At 39.1% G+C, this 12,141-nt stretch overlaps 1 protein-coding gene across 4 annotated transcripts in view; it reads left to right on the forward strand.

The window, feature by feature from the left end:
• Positions 1 to 2,925: 2,925 nt before the first annotated feature.
• Positions 2,926 to 12,141, forward strand: part of slc4a4a (solute carrier family 4 member 4a) — a 53,658-nt gene continuing 44,442 nt past the window's right edge. For 3 of the 4 annotated variants that reach the window (XM_072387331.1, XM_072387328.1, XM_072387330.1), the window contains exons 1-3: positions 2,926 to 3,070; positions 3,715 to 3,811; positions 8,214 to 8,287. In XM_072387331.1, coding sequence (XP_072243432.1) covers positions 3,795 to 3,811; positions 8,214 to 8,287 — 91 coding nt within the window. In that variant the 5' untranslated portion in view covers positions 2,926 to 3,070; positions 3,715 to 3,794. The remainder of the gene's footprint in view (positions 3,071 to 3,714; positions 3,812 to 8,213; positions 8,288 to 12,141) is intronic. The other variant, XM_072387329.1, reaches the window with a different exon arrangement.

Below are 12,141 nucleotides of genomic sequence, written 5' to 3' on the forward strand. Positions count from 1 at the left end.
CCATTCAATTGGCAGACGACTGAACTACAGCTGTGTGTTCTTGCATCATTGCAACCCAACGTTTTGGCTTCTTTCGGCTCTTTGTTTTGTTTTTCACGACTCATTTATTACACTCATTTATTCCATCAACCCCATCCGACCAAAGTAAATGTTTTCACCAAATAAGCACTGATAAACCCTTTGAACCGACGGAATGCTTAACACAGCAAAATAAGTAGAGGTAGTGGAGAGTAAACCAGAGATGATTAAACTCTGAACTCTATTAAGTCATGTGAAGTGGCAGCATGTCTAAATTATGAATGATTTTAATAAAAAATTAAAGAATTAGAACAAACAGCCTGAATGTAAATAAAAACTTGCACAATGACAACAAATTGAGACTTGAATTACCCCAAATAAATGGAATATCCTCTTTTTCAAATTCTCCCTTTGTGGTCAGTTTGCAGCAGATTTGGTTATTTTCTGTTTCTGCTCATTTCTGCTCAGCTGTTTTATCTATTTCAATTTGGTTACAATATCTGAAAGAGTCTTTTTAAAAGCCCCTTGATTGTAGGCATTCAGTTACTTTATGTTACTTCAGTTACTGTACTGTCTGTAGTCTATATCTACCCATTGTCTCAAGGCTGAATAGAGAGGGTTTAGAGTTGTTCCTGCAGCCATGCCTTGATGAAAAAAATAATATTGATCTCCCGATACTCCTGTTGTGTCCTCATCAGGGATTGTCAGTTTTAGCTGCCAGTAATCTCAAACTTCCAATGATGATCAACAAAAGAAATATTTTAAACTTATTTCACCCTTTTCTCCATTTTGTCTCTGCTCTGCATCAAGATACCTCATCTTCAATTCATCTTAATTTGAGGTCTTATGTCAGGCATTATTTGGGCTTTGGAAACCTCAGTTAGCTGCTCCAACAGGTTAACAAGTTTCCTGTTGCCATGGTTATGTATAACATACGTGAAAAATTGCCATTACTAGCAGAAGTCCTTCCAGCAGCACAGCATCCAAACCAGTATAGGAAAATGTTTCACAAATGTGTGTTTTCACAGAAAAAAGCACAGTAGAAAATCTTAAGAAGCTTCAAAGGACATTTTGCAGTGTTATACCTCTTTCTGGCATACAATCAATCAAAGATTGATTTATTGGTAAGAACTTTTCTATGAGAATATTGTATTGCCAAATTATTAGATAAGACTAGGGCTGAACGTGGCTGAGGTCAAGCTGGAACTGTCAAAAGAAAGGAATGTAACATTTTCACTACTCTTGACAATCCACTTCAGTGTTAGGACATCCCTCAGGCTGTTGACGCACACTAATAAACTTTGAACCTCTTACTTTGGAACCATTTACTGTGTAAGAGGTCGTGAAATCATATTGACGTCTTCTACCATCTTCATGTTTTGCAGTATTATGAATTGCCTAAAATATCTGAATAGTCTTATTTGAAACCATTTAACCCTGCCATGGATAGATAACGCAAAAGGAACATGGCAGACTGTCAAATCTTATTTTAGTGCAACACTGCAGATATGCACAATCTGCTTGGGATGGACAGAAAATGTACAAGTTATGTAACATTGTACTGGGATTATGTCCACTCAGATACAGGAGGTCCCAGACAAAATGGACAATAATGGCCCAACTTTGTAAGAATAAGCAGAGCATAGTTTACACAAAAGGCCAGGGAAGGGGTCCAGAGGCCAGCTGTGTGGTACGCAGAGAACATTTTATGGTGAACACAGGCAAAACAAATCTGATGGTCATGGACTTTAGGAGCACTTTAATTCAGCAGTGACAGAGTGGAGAGGGTCTCCTCCTTCGAGTTTCTATGAGTACATATCACGGACGACATAAAATGACAGAAAACTCTATTTTATTCTAGTTAAACCAGTTAACCAGGAGGTAAGCTGGCTATGCTGAACCTGCTTCATGGTTCACATCTGTGTGTGTGTGGTTTGTGGCGAACACATTGACCTGTGTGAGCGTCCAGGCTATTAGCAAATCCTGCTAATAGAAAGTCTGAAAGCTTGGGCATATTGCAAAAATGATATTAACTTTAAGAACTTATTTCAGCGGTAGTAAAAAAAAATTGCCTAATTTTGCTCATAGACTTCTCCACAAGTCAATCGGTTGCATATTTTAATACATTCTTAATAAATAAGTCCTTGATTCTTTCCTGAATTATTATTATTTGATTGTGACCCACATTTGTAGAGCAAGACTATATATACACAGGCAAAAATAACTGATGACTGACTCCTAAATGGATGGGGATAAATTAATGACATATAGTCTTGATATGTTTTTACCAACAGATGGCGCTATATATTCAAACTACAAAACGAATTACTCTGTTGTGAAGCTGCAGCATACAAGGAATACTTTGCAAAGAGTTGCTGAACAGATTTTCAAAAATATGTAATATTTTCAGTACTCCATATGAGGTTACACATGTTGCCACATGTTGACCTAGTCAGTCTGCTATTGTTAATAAATAAAGTATCTATCTATCTATCTATCTATCTATCTATCTATCTATCTATCTATCTATCTATCTATCTATCTATCTATCTATCTATCTATCTATCTATCTATCTATCTATCTATCTATCTATCTATCTATCTATCTATCTATCTATCTATCTATCTATCTATCTATCTATCTATCTATCTATCTATCTATCTATCTATCTATCTATCTATCTATCTATCTATCTATCTATCTATCTATCTATCTATCTATCTATCTTCCTTCTGTATCTGCTTTTAACACAGTCCACTTATTTGTGGCTCCGCTGAACATTTATCCTGACACAGCTGAACCACGTCCCGCTTGGGTTGAAAAAAGAAACAAGGCTGATAGAGATGATGGTGCAGCGGGGGTGCAGTTTGACCTCCCCTCGGAGGAGTGGCGTTGACAGAAGGATGGTCCGACTGATAGAGGCGGCAGCGTGCTGAGCGCAGTCACCGCACAATGCCCCATATAACCTTACCCGAGCAGTGGAGGTAGGCGTCTTTTACTTTCATGCCACCGCAGGAGTGACAACAAGAGCCAAAGAGCAGTAATACAGCGGTAAGTCATTGAGTCTGGTCGCGGTTTGGAGTTGTTGACACTTCAAACAAAGTTGCTCAGGCCTCGTGTGCATGTGCGAAGAAGTGTTTTGATCACAAATCACAAAAAAAATTCGTTGATTTACGTGTTTGTTGTCACGGGTGACTGACACGTAATCTTTATGTCACTTTATGTGAATTTCGTGTTACAATGTCTTCGTCTAACGTTTTAGTCGAAACGAATGCCAATTTATAACATGATCCAACTGATTGACTTGCGCGTAATTGCGCAGTTTGACATTGTTTTGTTGTGTTCAAGCCGTTTATTGTGGCAGTTATCAACTGTATTTGTGGTGCTCTTCCCAAACTAAAAAAAAAACAAACTCAAGCCAAAGCTGCTGTGTGGTGTCATATAATGAAACAATCTGGGATTTATCATTGGATTTCTGCTGTTCTTGCAGTGCTGCAAGAGTGGCAGGATCACATCGGATGAGTTTTGATCCCCAGTTCTTTTATGATAAATCTTTGAAGTGATAAATGCGTGGAATATCTGTCTGAGGTTGTTTGTTTTAGCTTAAGAGACAGTTGTTTCAAACACCTGGATTTGGGAAAGAGCAGGCTAAACTCAGAGAAAACACTCAACCTGTCCATGTGTTGCTTTGTCAGGTCAAACGTCAGAGGCAGCTCCAGTGATCTGCTCCGCTCAGCACATTCACTGAGGAGATTTTCACACCCAGCCTGACAGCATGAGTAGCACCAAGAAGTAAGTTACCTCAACCTGAACGCTTTTAACCCCATGCAGAGCTACTTCACTTCAGAGCTACTTCACACAGCTGCTGGTGGACGAATAAACTCACCTTACCAAGGTGGACAAGTTACAAGATATTTGCCTGGCAAAAAGCCAAATTGGATGTTTTCAGTGAGTGTTGGAGGTGGCTAGATGGTAATTGATCCTAATGACAGCAATCCACTATCGTTCCCAAACAAATGCCACCAGTACAAAAAATCTACACAGAGATGGGGTCTTCTTAAAAGTCATTCTTTGAACATTTCAAAGTGCAAGTGTCAACACATGAACAGTCTTGTAATTGCTTTGTAAGAATTCTAGCCTCAGAGAAGAACATTCCTCAGATATAATCGTCCGTAAACTAAAGTGACCCTAAACACAATGTGGACGAGTTAACAGCTGCTGTTAAGAGGCACTGACTTGTGTTACATTTGGTTTACATGTGCATCTTTTAAACTGCTACCACACTTTTGATTTTTTTGGTATTCTTTCTTAGCTTGATGGCAATGAGTAGCCCAAGTCACGTTGTATCATCATGAGTGTGTGGCTGCAGTTAAAAGCAGGGAGAAGAGGGGCACTTACAAGTAATGCACAGAGGGCCAAAACACACAAAAAGTGAAGCATAAACATGTTACAACTCAGTCATCCACCCATCCATTTTCTTCTGCTTAACAAAGGTCGGGTCACAGAGGCAACAGGTTCAGGAGAGAAACCCATACATCCCTCTCCCCCAATGACACTCTTCAGTTCCTCCTGGGGGATCCCAAGGTGTTTCCAGGCCAGAAGAAATATCAGATTATTGCAAATTGAGTGATTAGAAACGTCTGTCTTTCATGGCAGCAAAGATTACATTTCCATATCCCTGTGTTTATTTAAACTAAACAGTGGAAACTTTACCGTCAGACAAAATCCCAATGAGACTATCAGGTAACAAAACCCATTGTTTTGAGAAAATTTTGACATTTTGCCTTCGTTAGAAGAAGTATTTATCTTTAAAAGATTAATCGGACAACGTCAAAGGAAAATATCTCATATGGAGATACTGTAGACCACTGCACCATCTGTATGCCTTTAGGCTGTGTGACATTTCTCTGGTTTGGTCACACAGTCGACAGTTTGGGTACAGAGAGCACTCTCTCCTCTTCAAACCGTCATGTTATCTGCTAAGGGACATACAGATAGCAGCTAATATACAGTAATGAGTGCAAAGTAACTATCTATCAAGCTCTGATTGCTTGTATTAAACGTGATTGACGACTTAGCTATCAATGCATGCTAAGTCAAATATATAGTTTAAAGGAGAAGTCCAACCCCGAAACCCTTTTAAATGCAAGTTAATTTTTAATTCAGCTCATATAATTTGGAGAAAATACTGTTACAGCATTGCAGAGATGTTCACATTAATTAAATATGAAATACAGAGGAGAAAGAAGAAGCATTCTTACAAGGAGTTACAAGGAGCTTAACAAGACTGATGAAGTCCAAAGACAAGTTCAGAAATTTGACACTTAGATGAAAGAAGTGATGTTTTGTTATTGTAGATGGTCTCACTGAAAACAAATATATAATTTTTCATGATAGAATTTACATTGAAACAACAATTATGACCTCAGATGTTTGAAGAAGCACTTTTTGCCTTTTGCACTTTTTAATCCATTCATCCATAATCTTCCTCTTATCTGAGATCAGCTGTCGGAGGCAACAGGTTCAGGAGGGAAACCCAGACATCCCTCATCCCAGTGACTCTCTCCTCCTGGTGGGGTCCTAAGGCGTTTTTAGGCCACAAGCCCTATATAATCCCTCACTCGAGTTCTGGGTCTCCTCCCAGTTGGACGTGCCCAAAAAACCTCCAACAGGAGGTGATCAGGAGGCATCCTAACCAGATGCCCGAACCACCTCAACTGACTCATTTGATGCAGAGGAGCAGTGTCTCCACTCCGAGCTCCCTACTCTGAGGTTTCGTGTAGGTTATGTTGACTATAACGCTGTCTGGGGAAGAAGTTGAGTGTTTTTGGGAAATGAAGGAGGTCATTTTCACAAACAGGAGTGGACAAAGTCTGGCTAGAACTAAATTACATGATTTTGTCAGCTTTTAAATGTCACAGAATAATGCTGGAATGTACACAGCATCACAATATTTATTAATGTTGTCATCTTTTATCCTGTGTTGAATTCAGTATAGTATCTCTGCTCAGGCTGAGAGGAGTTTGGCTGTTATGTCCATGGTTGTTCCATAGGTGGCAATGGAGGAAGTAGGAACCACCGTGTTCTCAGACGCTCAGAGACAAAAGGCCCCAGCGTTTAACTGTGATTGAATCTTGATCTGTTTTAAAACTCTGACTCAGTGCAGACTAGTGATGCATGAAAGCTAAAGTTTGGTTTGCTTTTCAGTAATCAGTCAACCTGTATGAAAATACTGTTACAATGTGAATAAATCAACCCAGCCACTTCAAACAGATTCAAAGTCGTCTCCATCATCAAATGTTTATTAATTTTTCTATTATTTTGCCCTCATCTCTTCATGCAAAACTCAAAACAAAGTCTGTATGAATTTAGCTTAAGGGGAAAAAAATATACATGCAGGTGTGAAGCTTATCAAATATATTTTTAGAAGCAAACTGTTATTATGACGTACTCTCACATTGTAGACTGGAAAGTTTTGTCCTCGGGCAATGCAAATAAATCATGGAAAAGAGGAAATGACAGATGACAAATGCTTGGGCCTTTTTTTTTATTACAGGTGACATGAAAATGATGCAGTACGACACAATTAGCAGGGAGAGCGTTCTGTGGGTGAATCCCCTCATACTGAAATCCAGACCAGCTGGTACAAGACTTTTCTGTGAGTGACCCCTGAGCCACTCGGCCTATGCTGTTTAGTCCTGTCTGACATAGAACAGATTAAATAACAAGTCAGACGTCGTTGACAAAACAAATTTATATCTACTCAGTACACAGGATATTTCAACACAGAGCTTTGATTAACTGCCCTCATTAAAAACCAAGAATCAATCTATTAGAGTGGGTGTACTATTTTTCAATTAACACTGTCAAATAGAAATACTGCTACATTTTCAACTAATCAGATTATTTTCTGAATTAATTGTTTAGCCAATATAGTGTCAGAACATTGTGAAAAATCAATTTTTTTGCCCAAAGCTCAACTTGATGTTTTTTTCTCTAACAGCTCCTCCAAAAACAGAAGATATTTGTTTTGCTTTTTGATACGTTTAAGAAATGATCAAGTGTTGTCGTTCAGCTCATCCAAAAAATAACTGCTTCATATTTAATAGATTATCTAAATCTATGTGGAAATGTAGTAAACTAGATATTTTAGAAGTATTAAATGTAGCGGATCTGTGCGGCATCATAAATTAACCTCTTTTTAGTTTCTATAAGGAAACAAACTTGTGTGAAACCTACTGAATAAAATCTGAATTTCTTGTTAAAGACAGAACAGATTTTTTTCCTGTTGTTTCTGGCTCTACATGCTTAGAAGACCCCATTACAAAATCCAACAACCAAAAAAAGCTCGAAAGCTAGTTGGAATGAAACATTTCAGACATTTTTCACCTCAGTGTTTGTTGGTGAAACAGCACGGTCTATTTGGTGTGAAGATGAGTGCGTGTGGGGACCTCTTTGAGGGCAGCATAGGCACCGACATGCCGGCCTGTTGCGGGCTTCTGAGTGTGTGTTGTCACTTAAGTAAAGCCGGCATAATCCTGTAAGGGCGGATGAGTAGACAGACATGTGATGCCCCACTTGTTTCTTAGGTGGAAGGTGGTGAAGAGGGGGGCTAGCAGGCATTACCAGCCAGATGGAGAGGCTTTATAGTTTGTGTGTGGGTGTGCGACTGATTAGACTCATACGTAGCTCATACTTTTTCAGATTTTTTTTGTACTTCTATTAGGTGTCTGTTGAAGTGAAGATAGAGATCAGATCCAGATTTTGATGGGTTCAGGTGTCAGTCAGACATTTCTTTTATATATATATATTTTTTTTTTCCACGACAAGCATGATCACTCCGGCCATCACACCCAATTAGCAGACTTCCTGTCCGCTCCCTCACCCCCTCTGCCAGATTAAAGCCTATACACATACCTATCGTCTGCGCATTTAGACCTCAAGGACGACACATTACAGTCGGGGTAGTCAACTCACTGAATATTTCATCTGAAAGTGTAGTCTCTGGGGTTTGAGTGACTCTCATTGATTATTTGTCAATGAGTCTTTAATGGGTGGAGATGAGTGCCACCAGCAGCACCAGACTGAGCCCCAGTCCGAACCTACTGCAGGTGAACGAGCCAAAGCGCTATGGCTCCACACTGTCTTTGGAAGAGAAGTGTGAACAGTCTTTCTTCCTCTTCTACTACTACAGGATGGAGGATGAGGCGGTGCTGGACCGGGGGGCGTCCTTACTCAAGCACATTTGTGACGAGGAGGAGGTAGCTGGTAAGTTTACCTGTTCCATTATACTTTAATTAGTTTTTTTATTTTGTCTGTGATGAAGACTGGATGGCAGTATAAACACAGACGACAGGAGATATTGTGAATGTTAAACGTTTGTAGATTATAAAGAAAAAAAAAGTTTTTTTTAAACTTCTCAAGTTTCTTAATGATTACTTTTGCATTACTTCAAGCTACTTTTTCATTAAAACAATCACATTTCCGATTTTTAAAAAAGTTTTTAAAGGAAAGTCACTCATTAAAATTAGTGGGAGGAGCGTTGCTTAGCCTTTTAAAGACTTCCGAATTGGATCACTTCCTTCATGTAAACCCTGATGCTCACCTATTTAGTGAGCTGGCGTGATAAAGATGTAGAACACAGGCCATGTGATCCTGTGTTTACCTCACTAATCCCCTGAGAGAACTGTAGGGCAACACAGAGAAAGAGGAAAAAGCTTTCAGTGTACTAGTTGTAAATCTATTAAAAGAGATGTATTTTCTGTATGTTAGAACAAAAGTAATGTGATTACTTCAGCTGCAAATTAAATTTTTCATCATATTCAAGTTAAGAAAAATTCTCAGGACTATTGGTTTTATTGAGTTGAAAATCTTTCCTGTGATGTTGATTTCAAGTGGAATATTTAAAATATCTTTCTCTTTTTGGCCACTTCAGAGAACCCACCTTCTTCAAATATCATTGTGTTTCAGTTAAATGTGATTTCCTGCCAGTTGTTCCAGCATGTTGCACTTGTCTAATTTCTGACACTGGAAGCCGTGGATTCAGTGGTGCATTCATTTTATATTAATTTAATTTTTATCTTGATTAATACTTGAGTTTCCACTTGTTGATGACGATGATGTTTCCCTTTATCTGGGAATGAGGTTAAGTTTACAGGGTGATGGCATAGGCCAAAATGTTGCATCGTGTTTCTTGGTCACAGTCCAGCCGGTTAAACACTTTGGCACAGAGCCCATTTTACTGTTACAAGAACATTTTATTGTGTTTTGGTTTTTAGTCTTAAGTACAGAAAACTGTTGTGCTTTAAAGCTTATTTTTGGGCTTGAAGCCCTGATTAGTTTTCTCTTTAAATTGCAAGACTAAGAAAACAGAATGTGAGCCGTGAAAACTAAAAAAAAAAGCTGAGCATTGGCTTCTGGTCTGTAACTGTGGCTAATGTAGTCATCACAACACACAAGCATGTATTTTTGTGCATAGAGATGCAGCAGTAAGAAGTTGATGTGTGTCGCTATAGACTACAAGCCTCAAGTATTCCAAATAATCAAATAATTTATGCTCAGAAATAAAGTCTGTGTACACACAGTGGGTGAAAGCAGATGCTTCTTCTTCCTGAGTCTGGTTCTGCTGGAGGTTTTTTCCTGTCACAAGGGAGTTTTTCTCTCCACTGTTGCCTCTTGCATGCCCAGGAGGGGAAATAGAATTAAAGAGAAGTAATCTGTAGGTTTACTTAGCAAGGCAGCTTTTTAAATTTGCATTGTTCTAATTTGGATCTTACCAAACTTTATTGGATCATGATTGCATGATAATGAACTGCATCTTTAAAGTCCCTTTAGGGAACATTTGTCGTGATTTGGCACTTTAAAACTGAATTGGATCTCAGCTGTGGCTGCTTGTGTCCTTGTCTCTTTTTTTGGAGTTGCTTTTACTGAGCTCCTTGGTGAGCTTCTCCTCCGACTCTGAATCTGAAAAGACCCACTGATTAGAGGAACCGAGGAGATAAGGTAGCTTTATAGGAAGATCATTTTGTAGGAGGAGCTTTGGTTCAAAATACAACTGTCAGTCAGTGTCTTAACTCCAGCAAATATTTGGCATTTGAGCCTTTCCCTCTAAGAGACATATCAAAGAGAGCAGTTTTTTTCATTTTCATCCATTTTGGTTTGAGCTTGTTTTTTCAAACTGATCATGTGATGTAAAATCAGACCACTGTATTTGCATTTTAATCATAATATTTAATAATGTTCATAAGTAATGCATGTAAAACAGGTCCCTGTGCACCTTAACTCTGTTTACCATTCAAACATTTAAGTTATCATATTACTGCAGAGTCACATCCAGATCAAAACAACATTTGGTCCACTAGAGAAGCTGTACAATCAACATCTGTCGCCCCTGTTTAACAATATATTTTCAAGGCTTTTCAGCCATTAGTATGCTGTCAGTGCTGCGTGGCGTATTGCCATCCCTCCCCTCTGGTCTGCGCAGGTCCCAGCAGTGTTGTTACTAGGGGAATTGGCGGTATCGTTGCCTCTCCTCAGAAATCTGGTGAGCTAAACAAACCTCCCAGAAAACACAAGGATTTCATTTCATTCAGTGTGTGCTTACAGGCAGCTCCCAGAGACATTCTTCTTCCATCCCCCCAAAAAAGAACAGGAAGTAGTTTCACAAAGCTGCTTTGGCAGGATGCAAATCTTTCTCTCCAGTCCCTTGACTCAACTGATTTTTATTCCTTCTCCTTCATCACTCTCCTCTTGTTCTCTCACCTCCTCTATTGTTGTTCAGCCACTGTAGATAAGAGCACTGTCTTCATTGTGTCTTTGTTAGTTCTTCCTGTCATTACATTTTTTTTTTTTTTTAATTGCTGTCTGTTTTTAGGACTTCGTGTCAAGTTCATGTGTTGTCTGGCAAATTCAACATCTTCTTTGGTCCACTTTGCATGTAATAATCTTGAAAATTGAGAGGGGCTCTATTCTTGTTAATTATCATAAGTTCACTTGTGTTTGTGCCCATCAGCAACAGTGACAGTCCAAATATTGGACAAACATTGAGCCACCCCTCAATTCTATGTATATTTTGAGGAAAACAGGATAGAGATGCAGCGATTGATCTCAGTTTATTCACCTGTCTGTCTCTGACTGAGCTTGTAACAACATGGAGTTCAGTTTCTCAAAGGAAATTAGTTCTGTTTTTAGTTTTTTTTTTTTTTTTGGCACAAGATGGTACTATGTGATTGATCTTGTTCTCATGTTGTCACATAAACACAGGACAGGTGCCGTCTTTGTTGAGCCAAAAGCCTTTAGAGCATCAGCTCTGGTGTGGGTAATGCTGGTTCTGTCTCCAACTGTTTGTCACTGCTCCATCTCCTTCAGTCTCACCACTATCAGCACCACAAACAGCTGGTCTGGTTCTGAGTTTTACAGTAAAGTATTCCTCGAGTTTACAGTATCCCTTCATCGTGGGCAAGGCGTTTTAAACCTTTCACTATCGTCCTCGTCTCTGATGCTCAGCATTAGCTTAGAATGGTGAACCGCTGGTGTCAGTGAATTTAGATGAACCCCTTAAAAAAACCTACACATTGTGGTACGCCTGAATAATGAATGCTGTTGTGCTTGAAGAGAGATCATTGTTTGTTGTGTGAGGGGTTCAGCAACTTCCTGGTTGGGTCATGTGCAGTGCTTGTCTCAGCCTTACCCGACCTGCTTCAAAAGGAGACATTTGACTCATAGAGCCTTTTTGTTGCTTTTAGCGTTCACCCCAGAAGTGATTGATTCATTTTTATCATCAGTAAATTGCATAAATACTTGAAAGAATAAGTCGCAAAGAATAAACCGATGACGTGAAAAGCAAATAGTTAGCTTACATAGTTTTAGTGCACTGTCCGCAGTCACCACTTGGAACAGTTGAGAGATGTCGGAACTGTTGTACGATGTAGGAAGTTACAACCTGCAGATGGTGTTCTTGGGGTTGAATCCTTTCTTTCACAAAATTTAAAGCCATGTTCATTGGTTTCACACAGCCCAATTTTTTTTAATCTCATTTGTCTTAGAGGCTGATTAACATTTTTGAGCCTGTCTTCTTGAAGTGGAATTCTTGTTGTTTGACCTCCATGGAGATCAGCTTTGTG

This window comes from Leuresthes tenuis, unplaced genomic scaffold (genome assembly GCF_036924035.1).
Source record: "Leuresthes tenuis unplaced genomic scaffold, fLeuTen1.0.hap1 SCAF_6, whole genome shotgun sequence".
Taxonomy (NCBI): Eukaryota; Metazoa; Chordata; class Actinopteri; order Atheriniformes; family Atherinopsidae; genus Leuresthes; species Leuresthes tenuis.